This window comes from Poecilia reticulata, chromosome 1 (assembly GCF_904066995.2).
Source record: "Poecilia reticulata chromosome 1, P_reticulata-male-v2, whole genome shotgun sequence".
NCBI lineage: Eukaryota > Metazoa > Chordata > Actinopteri > Cyprinodontiformes > Poeciliidae > Poecilia > Poecilia reticulata.
This window is the reverse complement of record NC_088830.1, coordinates 24,810,983-24,831,607: the sequence shown is the minus strand read 5'-3', so window position 1 is coordinate 24,831,607 and position 20,625 is coordinate 24,810,983. Positions and strand designations below refer to the sequence as shown.

General features: G+C 38.8%; 2 protein-coding genes across 2 annotated transcripts in view; one reads left to right on the top strand and one right to left on the bottom strand.

Moving 5' to 3' along the window:
- stx8 (syntaxin 8) overlaps positions 1 to 9,306 on the bottom strand; it is a 31,329-nt gene extending 22,023 nt beyond the window's left edge. The window contains exons 1-6 of the mRNA XM_008414596.2: positions 9,153 to 9,306; positions 8,008 to 8,107; positions 7,825 to 7,919; positions 7,486 to 7,596; positions 4,159 to 4,283; positions 3,265 to 3,357 (exon numbers count right to left, since the gene is read on the bottom strand). Coding sequence (XP_008412818.1) covers positions 3,265 to 3,357; positions 4,159 to 4,283; positions 7,486 to 7,596; positions 7,825 to 7,919; positions 8,008 to 8,107; positions 9,153 to 9,172 — 544 coding nt within the window. The 5' untranslated portion in view covers positions 9,173 to 9,306. The remainder of the gene's footprint in view (positions 1 to 3,264; positions 3,358 to 4,158; positions 4,284 to 7,485; positions 7,597 to 7,824; positions 7,920 to 8,007; positions 8,108 to 9,152) is intronic.
- A 3,085-nt stretch (positions 9,307 to 12,391) lies between these two features.
- On the top strand, positions 12,392 to 20,029 carry LOC103467877 (TBC1 domain family member 24-like). The gene is made up of 11 exons (XM_008414609.2): positions 12,392 to 12,679; positions 12,846 to 13,048; positions 13,162 to 13,423; positions 13,519 to 13,632; positions 14,676 to 15,092; positions 15,181 to 15,420; positions 15,532 to 15,687; positions 16,361 to 16,424; positions 16,539 to 16,637; positions 18,538 to 18,835; positions 18,930 to 20,029. Exons 1-11 carry the CDS (start codon positions 12,480 to 12,482, stop codon positions 19,103 to 19,105), a joined length of 2,229 nt encoding a protein of 742 aa, XP_008412831.2. The 5' UTR covers positions 12,392 to 12,479; the 3' UTR covers positions 19,106 to 20,029.
- Positions 20,030 to 20,625: the final 596 nt, after the last annotated feature.

Genomic DNA, 20,625 nt, shown 5'->3' with positions numbered 1-20,625 from the left:
TGTTCAAAAGAGAAACAAAATAAAAAAAACAAAGAGTCTTATGCCACCTGAGGCATTTTTATTCATGCTGTCCACCTTCATTTTTCTAAATTCTGCATTGCGCTTTTTCAGATTAAATGTTTAAATGATGAAAGAATCTCTAGGAAGAGAGAGATGAGGATCAGGAATATCTAAGGATCCCGCCGCCCCAACTGGAATAGCTTAAATAAGAAAGCTGCAGTGTCGATCCTAACAACAGCCCAACAAACAAGAGAAGGGTTGTGAATTCACTGACAGAAGGTTTGATAAATGAAACGCCTCGAGACAACTTTCTTTTTTCAAAATGTTAATTTCTTCACAGTGCCTAAACTGCATTGCTCGTCACTCGGTGCTGGCTGATGTGACCCAAGTCATTCACGCCATTGTTCGTCCGCTCTTATCCACAGCTTTATCAGAGTGGCTTTAAAAGGCCCCATTCATGCGTGGATATGAGGAGAAATGCAACCACGAGGGTTTGTGATTAATTGTGTGCTGGCTAGAGTGGTTCACATGTTTGACCGTAAACTACTTGGCTTTTATGTGCCTATTATTTATGTTCCCATTACACGTTTGCTGATTTTTATGCCCCTTAACGCTGATGTTCTGTACAAGTTAAAACGCCTTTCAAACATCCGCTGGTGGCGCGGGGGATCCGAGAATGTGTTGTGAAATTCCATCCATCCAGCCGGGTGGCCACAAAATATCAAGCTCACCTCTCCGGCTCATTACAAGCCTGACATTTCTCTTGATGAAATCCTTTTGACTGTCATGGCATGATTCTGCATTTCCATGGCGTCTGGATAACATGGCTCACTCCTAACAACTTCACTTAGGAGCAGAAGGAAGCAAGAAATCAATCAATCAATCTGAAACTCAAAACATGCAGGCTTCATGTCTATTCCCAGCATCAGTGTAGTTTATTTGCTTTTAAAAGCAGAAGCAAACAGATCCCTGTGCGCTTACTGCCATGTCACTGTGCTGCAGTAAGCCTTGCGCTCGCCATTTATTCCTACTTTTTTTTTAAAAGAAAGTCACCAGTAATGAGGGTCCTATGCAAGATTATAAGTAGTGAGATTGTATGCAAGTTTAACAATGTAGGAAATGTTGCTGCAGGGATGACCTCGAGTTTCCAGCACTCATTAGAATGGCTGTGAATCAGTAATTGAGATTGCCATAAAATAGCAAAATAATAGCTCAAAACATAAACCACAAAACATACACTATGGATTCTTACGCAAAGAGAGCTGTGATTGGCTGTCTATTTGATCTAGTTGGTGATTTCAATAATTGATACAAACAAGAACTAATATAGTTTGCTTTTAAGTTACACATCCTACGTATGGTCACAGCACAGCAGCGTGAGAATACACCCTTCAGCTACTTAGCCTGTTTCACTGCTGCAGCAGTAAAATATGCAATTAGGAAAGAACCATTAAAATCAGACAAATGAGACGGCTTCTAATTTTTGCCAGTCTTTTTTTCAGAGGGAATGCGTTTAATGAACAAACCACTGTCTGACACTTGTGAGTTCAAGACATTGTTGAGCCTGATGTCACTGCTCCAGGCCGCAAAACGCGAAATATCAACACCAATAAAGTCAAAATAGCATTAGCTCTTGGAAAGGGAATCAGATGCTTATGCAGGGCCATTCTCACTGGTATGTGTCAGACCGTTTTTAGCAACATTTACTGTGGAAATAAAAACACTGACGTCTGAAACGCAGAATGAAAAATCGTGGTGGCAAATCGCTCAGCTGCTTTCAACAAAGCAGCAGCGATTGAATTCCTTCTTTGTGCTGTGATTGGCGAATATCAAGGAAATTCTGCTGTTTGCAGAGGATCAGTGCTCTGCCGTATAAAAGACCAAAATTAGGATAATTGGTCCGTTTTTTGACACTTCCTTCCATTGTGATGCGACCAAGACTGAAAGAGGCGTATTTAACATCCGAGTTCTCTGGGCTTATTTCTTGACCTCTAAAGAAAAGGCTCACCTTCTACGCTGACCTCACCTGAAACGGTTTCCCAAAAAGGAAATAAACAGGACCGCTTGGTTTCAGCCAGACAGGAGCAGCCCAGCTACAGAGAGCTTAATCTATTTATAGGAAAACACCGCTACAGTACAGCGATCAGGGCAGAAAAGGAACTCCAACAAGATGGGAAGACTATTCTTGTACAGAGAAAACACAGATTTAAGGATAACATTTTTTTTACATTCAAGTCCACATGTGATAGAATTACTCAACCTTGTCAGTTACTTCATATTTTACAGGTTTAAAAATGGCTGATTCTAACGACTTAACTGTGATTTCTTACTTTTTGCCATTAAGTGTCATGAAGGTAAGACTGGTATTGTTCTGTAATAATCAGCATCATTATAAACCTGCAGATAGTAATTGCAATTAATGACAATGACAAGAGTACATCTCCTGCGGGTAAGGCAACACTCTCTACTTCTGGCGTATCAACTCCTCCAGGCCTCCAGGGGCAGTGCATTAAAGTATCTAATTGTTCACAGGCTGACAGCTGATCTTCTGGAAATCTAACATTTCGAGTGCCGCCTGTCTAAAAACACCAGCCAGAGACCACTGTACTCCGTTCTGAGCAGCACGTTCTACCAGCGTCAGAAGCAATTTGAGGATGGAGAAGCCTCCCTCGCTGTTTAGCCAGGAAAATCTCAAAATTACCATTAGCTCTGATCGGATCTGATTCCACGTCCCCAACCTTTTGAGCTGCACAAACAGCCAGATCCCATTTCTCTGTGGGTTGTATGACACGGTCATGACCTCACTGTAAGGACAAGTGCTTCCACAGTAGAAGTTTCAGGGCACACGTGTCAATGTGTCCGGGTACGTGTTCACCTGCAGGTAAAAAAATTTCTAACTCTTTTAAGTTTTCCGCATTTTGTGACGTTACGACAAAGTTTCACTGTATTTGCATGCAATCTGTACAGCACGCATCGTTTTTCTCCCACGTCGCATCGATGCACTGCTTTTTGCTGGTACACCTGGTAAAATCCCGACAAAATACCTTGACGTCGTACTAGTAGCGTGACAAAATGTGGAAAAGTTTTCAGCGTTTGTGGTGATGTCACAGCATATTCCTTCCCGTCTGGGTCGATGAGGTCGATGAGGCAAGTACTTCTATTTATAAGCAACATCTGTCTGTCTGATTTCACACTCTGGTATGTTTTGGGAATATGGAAGGAAAAAAAATACACAAAAACGAAGCAGTGGATCATTAACTTTACCGTTCTGTTCATCTAGCTCGTTGCCGATCTCTTGGCCCATTATCTTCTGTCGACTGATGACAGCTGCCAGTGCATCCAGGCCTGCGTCCTGGACTGCAGGAAAAGAAAACAACCATAAACAGAAGACACTAAATAAATCGTTAAATAAATCCATTTTGATTCATTTGTTTCTTTTAAGTACTAGAGAAAGAAACAAAAATAAATATTAGAATGTAAAATGTGACAACATTAAAAATACGGGAGAAACGCATTGAGGCTTCAGTAGGTGTCTCGGTTTGACATTTTCCACACCACGGGAATTTCTTGTAAGCCACAAGTTCAGAAATAAACGTTAGCCGTTTACAGGAATAAAACATTGGTGTCACACCTTCCATATGGTAAGATTTCACTGCCAACTCATAGACTGTATACTGACAATAAAGGAAACTATGGAGAAGGCAGGGAGCCGGGTGACAAAAAAACATCTCAGTGATTAAATCATATCAGACAGGAATCAGAAAATAAGATAAAAACTAAAAACAAATGCCGTCTTGTAATATAATGAATACATTTTTAAATCACATTTAAACATGAGCAATGCAGTGACTTAATGTATCCATCAAGTTTTATTAAACTACTATATTTTACAGCACTCATTAAAAATCTCATCATGACTTAAATGGCCTTTATTTAAAATAAACTTAAAAAAAAAAAAAAAACTGATCAACTGAAGTCCTAAACACTCTGACATTGATAGATACATGCATCCAAAATTAACGACCTCTTTTAGTCAAAACAGGTTTAACCAGTTAAATTGTTCAAAATATACTTCACACACAACATATTTAAAAGCTAGATTTGATTGTGTGAACCTAAAATATTTTATCTATGTTGGATCTATGAAGTGGAAATTACCTTCGATGATTCTCTGTTGCTGTTGTTTAATCTCTCCAAAGGACAGTCCCTTCGTCTCCTCTGACTCCTCAACGAGCCACGGGTTGGCAGTACCTGCTGCTGCTCCTCCGCTCATCAACGTGGATCTGAGGTTCATAAAGACGACAGCTTTTAGCAATCAGCTAGCAACAAGTCAACAAAGACTTAACGTGTACAAAAATGCTTGTTTTTGTCTGAAAGCTCCGACATCTCAGGCAATTTTCATCTATCAGCAAATTCATATGGATACTATTTTCTTTTTTTTTTTTCGAAAACAAAATTCTGAAAAGTGTGCCACAATTTTTGTCCACATCCTCTGAATTAATAGTAAAGCTAAAATTTCTGCCAGCTTAAAATCTTGAAGTGCGCCTAAACCAACTTTACAGAGTGCACATTTTTCTGATTCTTTTTAAGCTCAGTAGAATCATTTTTGAAGTCTTACTTTAAGTTCTGAATTTAATTTTGGTCTGGACTTTGACAAGGCCATTCTAACACAATAATAGATGTGATCCATTACATTGTAACTCTAATGTGTTTTGTGGTTGCTCAGCAGAAAGGTGAACCTCTCAGGTCTGATAGAGTATATTACAGGTTTTCCTCCAGGACTGACCATCGGCTCTGACCAGCTCCCTTGCTGAAGAAAAACATCCCCCAGCAATATGCTGCCACCGTCGTGTTTCACAGTGAAGATTTTGTGTTCAGTGCAGTGACCATTTTCCCATACAAAGTGTTTTTGCATATTGTCCAAAATGCTACATTTTGTTCTCATCTAACCATAGCACCCTCTTCCATGTGATTTCTTTCTTTTAACACAAATTATTCTGCCTTTCTTCCAACAGTAGATTTTTTTCTTTATACTTTTTCCATAAACTGCCAGATTTCTGGAGCACTAATAATTATTCTGTCAACAGATGTTCCACCTAAACCTTGGGATCTTTTCAGCTCTTCCAGAAATCAAGAATGCAAGCAAAGGTTGATACAATCAGTGAAGCAGGGGAAACGTGGCATTCAGTCGAATCTGTCTAACAGGTTTGATTATTGTTAAACCGAGTGCCAGACATGAACTTCCTCCGTTCTAGCACCTACTGTGTAGAGATCCAATTAAAACAGCCAGGGAGTACCGAAATCAGTCAGACGCATCTTTTGGCAGACGCAAGTAAGATGACTGTCATCACTGAGGATCCAGATCCCGACTGAGTCACATGGACAGGCGAGATTTAACTAATTGCAACCATTTCCTGTTTCCTGTGTAACCAAAGACACAGGAAGGGTAGAGGTGTAAAAGTGTTTCCAAAGGGCAACGTGCTGTGCCGAGCTTTTAAGCGGCACCAAGTCCTTTTTTTTTATATTATTATTATTTAAAAGTTAAAGTTCTCCTGGCAGGCTTGATGCTGTTCATTCTACTCCATTTTTTCCAACCACCAAAAAAGCAGCTTAGATCATTGAAGCATGGCCAAATTCATCCCCTCCCACACTTCTGTCCTCTCAGACCACACAGTGGGAATGGGGTCTGACGCCTTCCCTCAAATCCAAATTACCCACCACATATCGCCATTAAAGTCAGGTCTCAGTGAGCAAACTGAAAGCCGTACCACCACATGATTACAGTTTGCCAAGCTAATTTATTAGCGAATGTCGTTTGGGTTTTTTTTTTTGCAAGGAATCCTTTTATGTAATTGAGTGTGTGGTCTGTAAAAAGATGAAAGCCTGTGCAAAGCAGCGCTAAATAGATCAATCCCATATCCGAAGCTTGTGAAAGATATCAGAGAAACTCACAGGCACAACTCAGCGCCAGGGCTCCTTTTAACGCGACTGATCTGATTAAACTGATTCTGCTGTAATTTAAATGATTTCCATCAATCACCTACATCATTCACTTGGCTTTTTTTTTTTTCTCCTGTGTTTCTCTTCCACAGGACTAAAACAGTCTTGGATTCCAACATGTCATTAATACAAGAAAATGGGAAAAGTTAAGAGCAGAGCATCACTAGTACTTCCTGAAAAAAATATATCACCTGTGTAAAAGTGTGGGAGGGTTTTTCAGGGGCCACCATATGTGTGATGAGCAAGCAAATAAGTCTAATGACAAAAAATAACCTGGAAAGTCCCTAAAACTCCAGACAAATGGGCTTCAGTCCAAGTGATGATGCCAGTAGAGGTCAAAGCACACAACTCGTACACAAGAACCTTCAAGGTCCTTGTGTGTGAGCACACACACAGTCCTTGTGTGTGAAGGACTGTAACGCTTCATCAAAGCCAAGTACAGATCCTGTGACAACTTAATTTAAAACAGTGGTCTACAGAACAATGATTCATGGTTTGTTTTTTTTATAATGTACTATTTATAGCCATAGAGTAGAATCTTACAATTGAAAAAAATAACAAAATCACACAGAGAAAGTCTGGGAAAATCTTGGTCAATAAAGCTGGGATGAAATGTGTAAACATTTGTTTTGGTTTCAGATTAAAAACCATTAACCTACTTGAAACATATATTAAATTAATATACAACACACTACAAAGCAGGCTAAACAGGCTTTCTGACATTTCCAATCTCAAAGACTTTTCTAAGGATCAATTTGATCATTTTCAAAAGTCAAAATGTGTTCGTTTTTCTTTTCATTAAATCTGTTACAACATAAACTGAAACTATGACCATGTCCTTCTTTTACACATTCAGTGCCCTGCAAATTCATCGTTTTTTAAATTGTAATGCCAATAACTTCCATTTACTTACCTCAAATTTGATGTGACTGTCCACCACATTATTGTGAATAGATTCTATACATAAAATATGTCACCAAAAATCGAATTGCTTTTGGTTGCAAGCTCAAAATGTTAAAACAAGGAAATGTGACTGCACATCACCTGAACACACCATCCCCACGGTGGAACATGGTTGTGTTGCTTTCTTTCAACAAGGATCATGCAACGTTTCCTTCCACTTTCAACTTGGTGCTACTTTGTGCTGGTTTGTCATATATAATGGAAATAAAATGCTTTAAAGCTTGTGGTTGTAATGTGGCAACATGTTGGAAGATTCAACAGAAGCAAATACTTTTGCAAGGCATGTAAGTAACAGAAAAGTATCTTCCAGAAAACATAGCTAGGAATATTTTTTATCATTCCAATACTTAGGAGTTAAAGGTCACACACATTATTGGAACCAATTAGTGTGGAGTAATCTGCATTCTAAAAATCAAAAAGCCACTTAAGTAGACTGAAAATCATGTGAAATGTGTCTGCAAACTGTATTTTACTGAAGTTTGATTCGATACAGGATGACCTGGTTCCTCTACAGGTTAATACCTGGACGGTTCAGGCTCTGTGACGTCTCCTTTGAAGGTGGCATTGAGTTGCTTCTCTCTGGTTAGCAGATTATCAATCAGGTTCTGCCTCCTGTCAGCCTCTGACTGCATTCTGACGATAGCAAGTCAAGATCAAACCATCACCAATGGACTCGACGAGGTTTCCTGATCAGGAGGGGAAACTGTTCACAATGTATGTAGTTGACTTTTCACAGAACACTGACACCCTCTACAGGATCACCACCGTTACTGCGAGCAGAACCAGCTCTCCGGGAATGACAGTAATGTCAGTCTCATGACTTTCAGAACTTGTTATCGTCAGAAAAAAAAAAAAGGATACATGCGCCGAGACGAGGAGCTCCTTAACAAGCCTTCTTTGAGCTGAGCAATATTCTGTTTGAGTTTCTGAAGGGACGCTCGTAAAGTCATATTTATCTGGGGGGGAAAAAGGAAAAGCACATGCACGCAGGTAAACATGGAGGCACATTATCTCAGAAAAGAAAAAGAGAAGGTAGCGCCTCACCTTTGCAGGGTTTCCCCCCGTTCGCTGCTGCCTGTTTCTTTCATGGATATTTTCTGCTATCTCCTGGGCAAGGCGGCAGGTGGCGTCATAATTCTGCAACCTACAGGAGAAGTGGGTTGGGAAGGAAAATGTGTAACATATGAAGCAACAACAGATAAGTTTCTCAAATACAATTTAAAGAACAGCAGAACAGAGTGTTGCAGCCAAAATCTCAACTATGATCAGACTAAGACGCTGAATTGAAACTATTCTGTAAAGAGTGGACCAGAATTCGTCCACAGTAATGGAAAATACTCCACAGTTGCTGCGAATATTTGATGGCAGATGCTGCAGCAAAGGGTAGAACCACTTATAAGTATGAGGAGGCAATTATTTTTTTCACAAAAAGCCACGATGATTTGGGAAATTAAAAAAAAGCAAAAACAATAGAAATCTATAAGGCGGCATCTATAAGATGACATTAAACTCACTGATCCAAAACATTTCACAGTTGTGAAATGTTGGGTATCTGGCAGTTGTTTATAACTTGAAAACGTTCCTTTTTCATTGTGTCATACAGTTAAACAGTTCGTTTTCAGTGGAATCCCGTCAGGATCTCCTGACGGGGATACCAACAAAACTATTTTAGATAATATGTTTAGCGTGATTCTTCAGTTAAGGAGATGCGAGTCTGTTTACAGTCAGAATTTGGAAAGTTTTCTGCTTATAACTGATGAGCAGATGTGACTCGCATCTGCCTAACGTAAGAAATACACCAATAATACTGTCAAAAATACAAACAATGAAATAAAAAAAATAAAAAAAACAAGCCACTTGTGACACTTATTTATCATCTAGTCAGAATGTGGAGCTGAACCACACCACATTCCTGCCCATTGTCATGCGCAGTACTGTGTCACGTTAAGCGAAAAATAAGGGTCTAATGCTGTTTCCATTGCAGCTTCTTTTCCATGTAAATACAACAACAAAGAATTCATAGCAACAAAATATAAACACAGTTATGTATTTGGTTGAATTTGATACGGAACAAGCAACCAATGAAGCTAACTGGGTACAAAAACGAAACAATCGGGCACAAAAAAAGACATATGTTGCTGTTAATACATTTGAGACGGTCCATTTTATTAGAAGACGTAATCACCTACCAGGGATCTTGAGACATCATGACAAAAGTTAACTATGACTCGAAATAGCACAGCTTCAAGCAGAGCAGTAATCACTAACAAGCCGTTCCTTGTTTTGGAAACGACGTCACTACGGCGAACGGCGAGGGTCATTAGACTACAGAGACTCAATCGTTTTCCGTAGAAAACCTACAAATAACAATATGAAGAGCTACATTCTGCGGTACAGTCACTATACAACAATCGCATAATACCCCAACCTTTTAACTTAAATTTGAATGAAATTATTTTGATCTATCTGCTTGCTTTCAAACAAATAATTGTACATACTATTCTATTCTGTTCTATTCGATCTGTTCTGTGGTTTATAGGACCAATGTCATAAACTCAAAATGACAACAAAATTGAAAGCAACACATTTCAAGCTCTATAAATGCTTCTAACAAGAGTGTATGGATAGTAAATACTAATATGATACACTATAGAATCTTTTACACTCACATTTTATCCAATTAACTTTCACACATTTTACTAACAAACATAACGACTCTGGAGTTTCATCTGGCAACTAAACCCGAGAAAGAAAAAGTCACACAAATATAATAACCCTTTCATGCATGAATTGTGATCCTTCACGTCATAATTTTGTTTCCAGTGTTTTTTTTGTTTTTTTTTAAGGCATTAAAAAGGTGGAAACATTTTTTTTTTTTTTGTAAAAATGTATAGGATTTCTTTCTATGTGATCAGTTTTAATTTTCTGTGAATAGAAAGTTGTTATTTGGAAAATACAACTGTAGAATTAGCCTTTAGGGTTCACTTGATGTCACAATTTTTTTTTTACCTGCCGTCCTCTACAGTAGAAGAAGGGATTGGTTATTCCTGAGTTGATTTTTCGTTTGTCTGCCATATTGGATTTAACAAAAATGTTCTTGCCACTCTCAGTGGATGGCCAGTATTTGAACTTGATAGTGTATTGTAAGACGCAGTAGTGTCCTCTTCAGTGGTCTGTGTGCAATTAAAACATAAAGATCCCCAAGAAATACAAGAAAATGTCTTTTAGATAGCTGTCCACTGCAATGACCGCTATGAAAGGGGGAGTACTTGAATGGTCAGAAGTACTGTTCAATACACGACCTGGAGATATAGCAATGTATATTTCAATAATTTAAAGATGCCATTTACAACAATTTTCTTCTTTTGATGATAGTTATCAAAATGAGTTTCAACTTGGATCTTTTCAAAGGTTTCATTAATATAGTGAAACAGGTACATGTGTCTTTTTGTTCAGTGTATGTAAACTTCTGGATTTTATCATACATATTCAAGCTAAGCTCTGATATAACTGCATCATTGTATTAGATTTTGGTTTCAGTTTTATTTGTTAATTTTTACCGTCTTTTTCGGTAACTTGTTACTTATATTGTTTTAAGTATTATTTCAGATAAATTATGATAAATGAAAGAGAACTATGAACATGAATCAATTCCTTTTAACTTGGCTTATCTGAATTTTGAACAGCTTTTTGGTACAACACTGACCGTATATGTGCGTTTTATTTTTCTTCATGAGAAGTGAACTGTTACAACCAGCAGATAAAAGAGTAAACTTCGGTTCCACTACATTGAAGTGCCCATGTGTGAGGTAAGGGGTAGTAGATGTTTCACACCCAAACAAACCTTGTGTTTGACCAAAAACACATGTGTTATGCGGTGCAACAAACATACAAACTTCGGGAGCCTTCTTAGAAAACACCTTCTTGATGTTTTGATTCCATGAGGCAATTTCACAGAACAAGTAACATTTCCTGATTGGCCTATTGTGTCTTAAAATGTAACCTTGAGAGATGTTTTGTTCCAAAATAACTTCTTCTTTTTTTTAACAATACCTTTACTGAGTTTGAGTAAAGGTAATATGACACAAATATAACCACAGTAAACATAAACTCTTACCTTTGTGATTTAAGGTCAAAGTTCATGATTCAACAATGAGTAACAGATGGGGCAAAATGATCAAAACCACTGATGAGCAAAAGGGACATAAAGGCCTTCCTTACATTTGTCAAAAGTATCTTGATGACCCCTAAGACTTCTGGAAAAATATATTGTGAAATGATGAGACGGAGGTTAAAGGTTTCTGAAAATGTTTGTCCTGTTGCATATGGTATGAAAACTAACACAACATTTAAGAAAAAGTCATACATGTTGGTAATAGTGTGATGTTCTGGGGTAGCTTTGCTTCTTTGGGACTAGGTAATGTGCTGTTATTAAAAAAATCCCAAAAACAAGTCTCTACCACAAAATTCACTTGGAGACTGAATGAACATCAGAATAAGACTGAAATAAGACTGGCATATTTTGGTTGTGGAGCAGTATGAGCAACCTGCAACAAATCTTCAACATAAAAAATATAATTGAAGATTTAGAGTGACCTATTTAAACTCCAAGCATAAATTAAGTTGAGGTGCTGTGAACAGTAGGCAACAATGGGTAACACAACCAGTTTTAGGGACCACAAACCAACAAAATCTGCATTGATTTGTTGGTAAAACAATGCCTTTATGCTTTCTTTAGTCTTATACTTTAGTGAAATGGGTTAGAGTCACTCAGTGGAACAGAACTGAATCTGGATAGATTTGGATAGATTTTTTACTCCGAAAAATTACATCCTCATTTGAAAACTGTATTTACTCTGGTTGTAGTTGTTTGGTATTAAAATTTGTTTAATGATCTGAGTGCAACGGGAAGGCAAACCGGGACGAATCTGTGAGGAAGAAAACACTTTTTCAATGCACTGTACACATGCAGCTTATGCATCAATATCTTCAGTCAATAAGTAGTTTAGATCTATGACATAATTTCCTCAAAGAGAGTCTATTTTCCCACAAAGTACATGAGGGACATTTTCTAGTGGCAAACAGAAAGATGGAAGTTATTTAATGAAATACTATACCTAGGTCGTTATAAATCCAAAGAAAGGGAACCAGGCTGTGAAGGGTGACTATGTTTTTACTTGACAGTAACAAAGTGTTTACTCCAGAACAGTTGATCTCTAAAAAGGGCCTTTATTTTGGTTCATTTGTTAGACATTCTGATGTCTTGTTTCTTTGGCTCAAGAAATGATGGTAGCACTGTGGAAACAGTTCTCAGAAACAGACCTGGTGTTGCGAAAGTTAAAACAGGAAAATCACTGGACCTTTTTCCTTTCGGTACGAGCGTCAACACAAACAAACCGTGGCCAACCCACATGACATTAGCTATCAGGTTTATATAAAGCGCTGATGCTCAGAAGGTGCTTACTGAGAAAAGAGGAGACACTTTCCTTCTGAGACACTTTCCTTCGAGGGTTGAGATGATTCACTTTTCAAGAACTCTGGAGTTTTCAAACTTTGGGAACATGAACATGATTTCTTTTGCATCTCCTGAACAAGACATGAACTCCATGTTGACAAGTAGAAGACCGAGGTCTCGTTCCTATAACAACCTAGAGGACAGTAAAAACTGTGACTTTCAAGTAAAAACGGAGGAAGCCAATGCAAGACCTCGCTCCAGGTATGTTTTTATTCTCACCTTTGCGGTTCAGTTATTCTTAGTAGATTACAAATAAGGTAGTATTTTGTGTGTTTTCTTGTACTTATCCAGATTTTTGTTTGCTTCAGCTTTTTAACAGGACAACTGATTAATGTTACTAACTGAGGAATCTTCCCTTCTTCTTTAGATCATTTTACAGTTATGAGACATCAGAGTTGTTCTCCAATTTTGACACAGAAAACTTTTTGCGGTCCTATCCACTGAGGCAGAGAGCAAGCTCAAGGTCAAGAAATCAAATGTCCAAAATGACCAATAAAGATGGGAATCAATCTGTTGTTCCTGTCAACCCGAAGAAGTCTAAGTCAAAGAAGCTCTCAAAGGATCTTAATGGTATTGAAACAATGCCTTTTAATGCATTGCAAATTCTTTTCCAAAAATTGTGTGCACTGTAAAAGAAAAACAGATTCAAAAACCAACTAAACGAATGTGGTTATCTCACTCAGGCAGTAAAGGCAGTGCCAGGACAGTGTCCATGATAACCATCTCCGAGTCAGACAACTGGGAGATTTGCTCCAGCTCTGGTATGAAGTACGGACAGTTTGTGGACTGGGAGAAGATCGATCCAGAACCTGCGAAGAAATACCAGCAGATCCTGAAGAGCGGGCACCAGCAGCTGAAAAGAATGGGGCGAGAGGGTTTCTGGGCCACCTCGCACACACTGAGGGCCAAAGGATACTATCATATCATCCACAACATCAATTCCAGGTTAAGACAAATATCATGTCATATCAGAAATGTTACTAATGTTCATGAGACCATATGGTAATTTTTATTTCAGCCATTTATTTCACTAATTGCAGGGCCGTTACGCCAGATAGGGATGTTTACTACGACCTGGCCAAGAAGCTTTTTGGGGAACAGAAAGTTAGAACTCACCAGGTCCCGGATTACATGGAGGATGGGGATATACCAAGGTAAGTCAGTGGTATTAGTCTATTTCCACCCAGAGTAAAAACTCAAAATAGTAGCTTACAATGAGCATTAGAAGTGCTTTGAAATATTTATTGTCAAGAAGCTCCAGTCTTAATCTGCTGCACAAAATATTTTGTCTAAAATGTGGATATTAGAGAATTTTTTTATTGGAATTGCACAGACAGAGTACAAACAGAATGCTTAAAGAAACAGCAAGTATTTAACTATATTTCAGATTAAACTTGCTTCCCAGAGCCTTTTGTTTTTATTTAGGCACTTTGAATTTTAAACTGGTGCATTTCTACCATAAAAGCATGTAATATATAATGAACATCCATCCATTTTCTTTACACCCTTGTCCCTTAGTGGGGTCAGGAGGGTTGCTGGTGCCTATCTCCAGCTAACGTTCCGGGCGAGAGGGGTGTCACCCTGGACAGGTTGCCAGTCTGTTGCAGGGCAACACAGAGACACACAGGACAAACAACCATGCACACACATACTCACACCTATGGGCAATTTAGACAGACCAATTAACCTGACAGTCATGTTTTTGGATTGTGGGAGGAAGCCGGAGTACCCGGAGAAAACCCACCATGCACAGGGAGAACATGCAAACTCCATGCAGAAAGACCGGGGCCGGGAATCGAACCCGGAACTTTCTTGCTGCAAGGCAACAGCTCTACCAACTGCGCCACTGTGCAGCCTATATAATGAACATACTTAAGTTTACCAAAGTAGTATTCATGTAAAACACTCTCACAGCACGGGGGATGCTTTTAGCCTAACACTGTTAAAAAAAAAAAAACATTAGTTAAAAAATGCTCATGTTGTGAGCAAAAAGTGAAGTTGTTTTTTGGTACTGAAAATTAAATGTACTTCAATTTATGGCAATCTAAATAAAATTACTTCTTTACAAATTATTAACTTTGTGCCTTATTTGTTTGCATGAATGAGTAAAAGACGCTAAGTACATTCTTGAAAAAAGAGCATACACCATTTTGTTTTTATGACCAGTGGGCACCATGTTCCCTCTCTTTCTTTCCAGATACTGTCTCAACAAAGCAGGCATGAATTCTGTTAAAAAGATCCTTATATGCCTTGGCAGTTACTTCCCAGACATGAGCTACTGTCCCATCCTTCCTGCCTTGGTCTCTCTCATACTCCACTTTAGTGAGGATGAGGCAGAGTGTTTCTACAGCGTGTCTCGACTCATCTGCTACAAAGACCCCAACAAGCGCTACATCGACCAGACGTTTCTTACTTATCGTGCTTCTTGCATGACATTCGGGGACCTTGCCAACAGGTGTTGCCGAGGCATCCGAAAGCTTATTGCCAGCTCGCATCAAAACCTCTTTGAATTTTACTCCGACTGGATCATGTGGATTTTTGCTGACCTTCCATTCACATATGCAATCAGAGTTCTGGACGTCTACTTACTGGAGGGTTTCAAGGTTCTCTTCAGGTTGGTTGCCACTCCAGTTTATTTTTGAAAATGCGATTTCTTTTCTGGCCTGACTACTGTAAATATATTTCACAATCTCTGTTTGTAGGGTTGCATTAGCTTTGCTTGACCTCTACAAGGTGTCCGTGTCATCTCGAGTAGCAGACGTCGAAGACTTTAGAACTGACATGAAACGCTTTGTGCAAAGTGTAGCTCGCCACTGCACAGTTGAGAAGCTTTTGGAAAGAGCCTTCCAGATTCCAATTGCTACACGAAATGAGCTTAACCTTCTGTTCAATGCAAATAAGGATGCCCTAATGCAAAAAGGTGTCAGCACACACCAAAAGAGGTATGTTTACAATTGCACTGCTATTGACCGGCTATGGAACTCTCCAGAAACAAGATTAAGAAATAACATCTAATGTTGCTGTTATCTTTGATGTTCTCGATGGTCCTGAAGGCAGACGGTGGAATCAGTGGACTTAAACACCTTCAGCTCCAGTGTTGTCACAGAGACGGAGATGAGGGTCATCTGGGCCTGGATTCCTGAACGTTTTGCGCTCTTCAACCCCGTTCGGTTGTTTCATATCGCAGAAGATGGAAGAGGTCTTTCTTCGTAAGGGACTTTTATTTGATCCCAATAAAAATACTGCTTAGAAAAATAGCAAGTAGCTCATACTTGTGTAGCGCTTTATCAAGTCCATAGAACCCCAAAGTGCTTTACACTACATTCAGTCATTCACCCATTGACACACACATGATGGCAAGCTACTGGACAGTAGCCACAGCTGCCCTGGGGCATGCTGACAGAGGCAAGGCTGCCATGCACTGGCCCTAAGTGTGTTGCCCAAGGACACAACAACAGAAATGGACAGAGCAGCAGCTGAACTGACAACCCACTGATTGCAGGACCAATTCCTACCACCGTAGTCACTGTCATTCTTATAAATTACAGTAATAATGCATTCTTTTTTCAAATTCGCACTAGTGAGTTGTGATTAGGTATCAACACCTACAGGGCAGCTTGTCTCTTCTCCTATAAACTCAGGTCTATGTTTTAGTAGAGGGAGAGTAACCAGAGACCAGTGGTATATTTTCACCATCAACACATTTGTCTTGACTTCAAACATCACATCATTGACGTGACGGCTAATGACTCTCACATTAGATCTGTTTACAAGTCTGTACAGTCAATAAAAGTTCCCCAATGAAACTTTTATATTAGCCTGTTGTGGAAAATTGTTGGGTGGATAGACTGATGTATTTATTTTCCTTTCCTTCTCATTTAGATTGTATTCACGCGTTGAAGGACAAGAGCCAGTAGTACTCATCATCAAAACAATGGATGAAGAGGTAATTGAATTGAGTGGTTTACATGAAACTTAAATAAATTAGACTATGGCAGTATCTTTAATATTAATATTTAGATTCAATTAAAGTGTTAACATGATATGACACTTTTCTCAGGTTTTTGGAGCTTTCTTGTCAACGGATTTGATGGAAAGACGGAATCACGACTCTCAGGGACTTACATACTTTGGAACTGGGGAGTGTTTTGTTTTTACGGTAAGCCAACTTTACCCATTTTTTTAGGCTTCTGTTAATATATCATGGTAATAAATTGGTAAAAGAAAACTACAGCATTAAAACTGATTTAAAATGTTATGTGGTAGTTCATTAATACAATACAGAAAAAAATTAGCCTAAGAACATATATTATTTAGATGTGAAATGTAAAAAGGGGGCTGCACAGTGGCGCAGTTGTTGCCTTGCAGCAAGAAGGTTCTGGGTTCAATTCCCGGCCCCGGTCTCTTTGCATGGAGTTTGCATGTTCTCCCTGTGCATGCGTGGGTTTTCTCCGGGTACCCTGGCTTCGTCCCACAGTCCAAAAACATGACTGTCAGGTTAATTGGCCTCTCCAAATTGTCCCTAGGTGTGTGTGTGTGTGTGTGTGTGTGTGTGTGTGTGTGTGTGTGTGTGTGTGTGTGTGTGTGTGTGTGTGTGTGTGTGTGTGTGTGTGTGTGTGTGTGTGTGTGTGTGTGTGTGTGTGTGCTGGTGTGTGTGTGTGTGTGTGTGTGCATGGTTGTTTGTCTCTGTGTTGCCCTGTCTGGCGACCTGTCCAGGGTGACCCCACCTGGTTGCCACCAGCAACCCTCCCGACCCCACCAAGGGACAAGGGTGTAAAGAAAATGGATGGATGTAAAAAGGGTTTACCTGTTGCTTCCTAAAGTTGAACAAACCCCAGTTTGTTTTAGATGTTTTCAATCCTAATTTCTAGACCATTAAATGAAAACATACAGTTAATGGAAGACAGAAAACTGTCAGAAGATGCCCAACATCTTCCTTTTTAACAAGGTTTCAATCTTACAAACTACTAAAATTGTCCCTCAGTATCACCTGTAGTATCAACTGCTGGTGACAACTTGGTACCATTATTGAATTGTGTTCGAGGGTCACACTGTTTATCACAGTGCTCTGTGATAAACAGATGTGTGTGTTTATCACAGTGCTCTGTGATAAACAGATACTGAAACATCTTAAGCATTTCCAGTCAGATTTGCTGTTAGAAAAGCAAAGCAGTGTGTGAAGAAAAAATGTTACACAAGCCTAGGTGCTTTGTTGTATTGATTTATACAGGGCCTTACTTTCCCTGCTATGCTGTCAGGTAGTTACTAAGATTAAGTTCTTTACATGTTCCATTCTCAGGACACATTTCACATTTAAAGGTCACTGGTCTTCTGTGCAAATAATCACCAATACAAATAGACTGACAGTTAACATCCAGATGAAACATGTGTTGGCATACTCTGTTTAGGTTTCATGAGATTTATCCATCCATCCATTTTCCTTCACCCTTGTCCCTTAGTGGGGTCGGGAGGGTTGCTGGTGCCCATCTCCAGCTAACGTTCCAGGCGAGAGGCGGGGTCACCCTGGACAGGTCGCCAGTCTGTCGCAGGGCAACACAGAGACACACAGGACACACAACCATGCACACACACACTCACACTCACACCTAGGGGCAATTTGGAGAGGCCAATTAACCTAACAGTCATGTTTTTGGACTGTGGGAGGAAACTGGAGTACCCGGAGAGAACCCACGCATGCACAGGGAGAACATGCAAACTCCATGCAGAAAGACCGGGGCCGGGAATCGAACCCAGAACCTTCGTGCTGCAAGGCAACAGTTCTACCAACTGCGCCATTGTGCAGGCCTCATGAGATTTAATTAATTTTAAAATATAAAAAAAAAAAAAAAAAAAAAAAAAGGATTTCTGGTCCATTGTCAAACATGGTGAGCTTCAGCCTTGGGAGCAGCAGCTAATCTGGACTTATGCCAGTGATGATGCCAAGTATTAGTACAGCTGCCTAAAACCTTCAAAAAAATTTGAATGAACCTCTTAATATTATCACACATCATGCCTCTGACATTTACAGATTGTTAACTAAACTCTACTGACTGTTTCAGCTTCGCCCTAGCATGGAGCGCTACCAGCGGGCTATGGTCAACATTATGACCAGATTAGCCTCTCCTCAGCAGCACAGAGATAGAAGCAGTTCCTCCTCTCAGTTGGCAAACAGCAGCAAGTCTCAGCTCACCCCCAAAACTGTCAGGTGTACGAATGGGACTCCGCAGAATCCATCCTACCTGACACTCCCCCTCAGTGCTCCAGTAGGAAATCCCAGAACTGCAAAGGAGGCCAAGAGACCAAAGGAACAAGACGCCTCAAATTTCATCGCAGGAGATGACATTCAGCTCATCATCGGTACGCTGTTTGCACACACTGGGAGAATTGTGTTAACGATAGTCAGGCCAGAACATTGTGTGTTGTTTATGTGACTTGCGTGCCATTTTTTCAGGTGGTGATGGGGGCCACGCACTCTGCTTGTGTGATAACTTAGAGGAAGGAATCTCAGAACTCTGTGACACATTCAGCAGCAACCCGCTCTGCAAAGGACATTTCCAGATCCAGTCCCTGGAAGTATGGGGCATTCAGAACTCCATCTACCTGTCTCACAGTTTTCATTCGCAATAGATTAACAAGAGGAGTGGTATTATGTGGGAGTTGTTGTGGACAACAGATTTTTTTTTTCTGCAATTCAAAGCACGCACATTGCATTTATAATAAGTCCAGATAACAATTTTAAAAACTGTAATACGAGTAAAAAAAAAAAAAACTAATCTTGGTTTGAATATAATTTACTGAAACTTTCACTACTAAATCTTTTCTTTGTGTATTGTATGATAGGTAGTCAATCAGTCTGTTGTCTAACCAGCTAACACTAAAGAAATTATATGATGAGCCCATCATATAATTTGGGTTCATCACCTCCTATTGGTGGAGGTTAGATTTTCCAATGCTCTAGTAGCATTGGAAAGCTACTAAAGTGTACAGCAACTCTCACGGTTACAGACAAGTGAATTTTAAGATCAATTCTACATTTAACAGGCTGACAAAACATTAACACATGAGGAATATTGGCTCTTTTTCTGGTGCCATGTACAGTCTGCATAACAGTCAAATAAAATGTTGTAATGTATGTATGAATATAGCAAGCTATGTATGAAAGTGTATTTATTTTGTCTATGTGCTTCCTGTATTTTTGGGATTTTATTTATATCATCTTTTCTTACTTCTCATAAATAATTATATATTTTTTATTTTATGTACACTTATAGATCATAAAATATCTTATCTTGTCTTGTCTATTGGACTAGTGTAAGGTACACCTGCCTTGTATGTAGCTTTCAGATATTTATTTCTATGATATTATGTGAAAAAGAGAAAATGAGCTAAAGAGCCAAAAAAAGAGGGGAAAAAAGTATTTTTCTATTTGGGTCACTGTAACCATAAAAAAATGTTTGACTTTAAATTTTAAATTCCACAACTGTCTCTGAGATGCAAGTTCTACAACAAAATGTTTAAAAGGAAAATAAAACATACATGTATTTTCCACTAGTGTTGTGTTTTTCTCCAATAATATTTTCTACAGTTAATGTTACACAGATAAACTGAATTTTGTTTTGTATTGTGTAAAACAAATACCTCCTTTGGTTTTTTTTTTTTAATCTAAAATATTGACATTTAAAGTTAGCTCAAAATAAACAGAATACAGTACAGTGTGAAAAAAACATTTGAATTTCATGATTACTTTTTGTCCGTTGTGAAGAAAGAAAATATATAGTTGGATTGGATTGAGAAGTTATATTTTAAATACAATTTTAAAATTACAATAAAAAATATTATAATTCAATTATCAACACATTTGACAAATATTTTTAAATATGACTATATAAATAGCATTTACGAATGTAATATATTTATCAATAACTATTTAGATGTTTGAATGATTTATTCAATACATAATTAAATCATTACATGTGAAAATAATGCATCAAAATGTGAATTCATCACTATCGAAGACACATACACGTACACTGATGGACTGATTTCTAAATGCTAGAATAAAAAGAGGGAGAATTTTTAATAACTTTTTCGAAAGTTTCATGACTATTTCACCGATGCTCTGAAAAGCTTGTGCTGCCTTCTAGGAC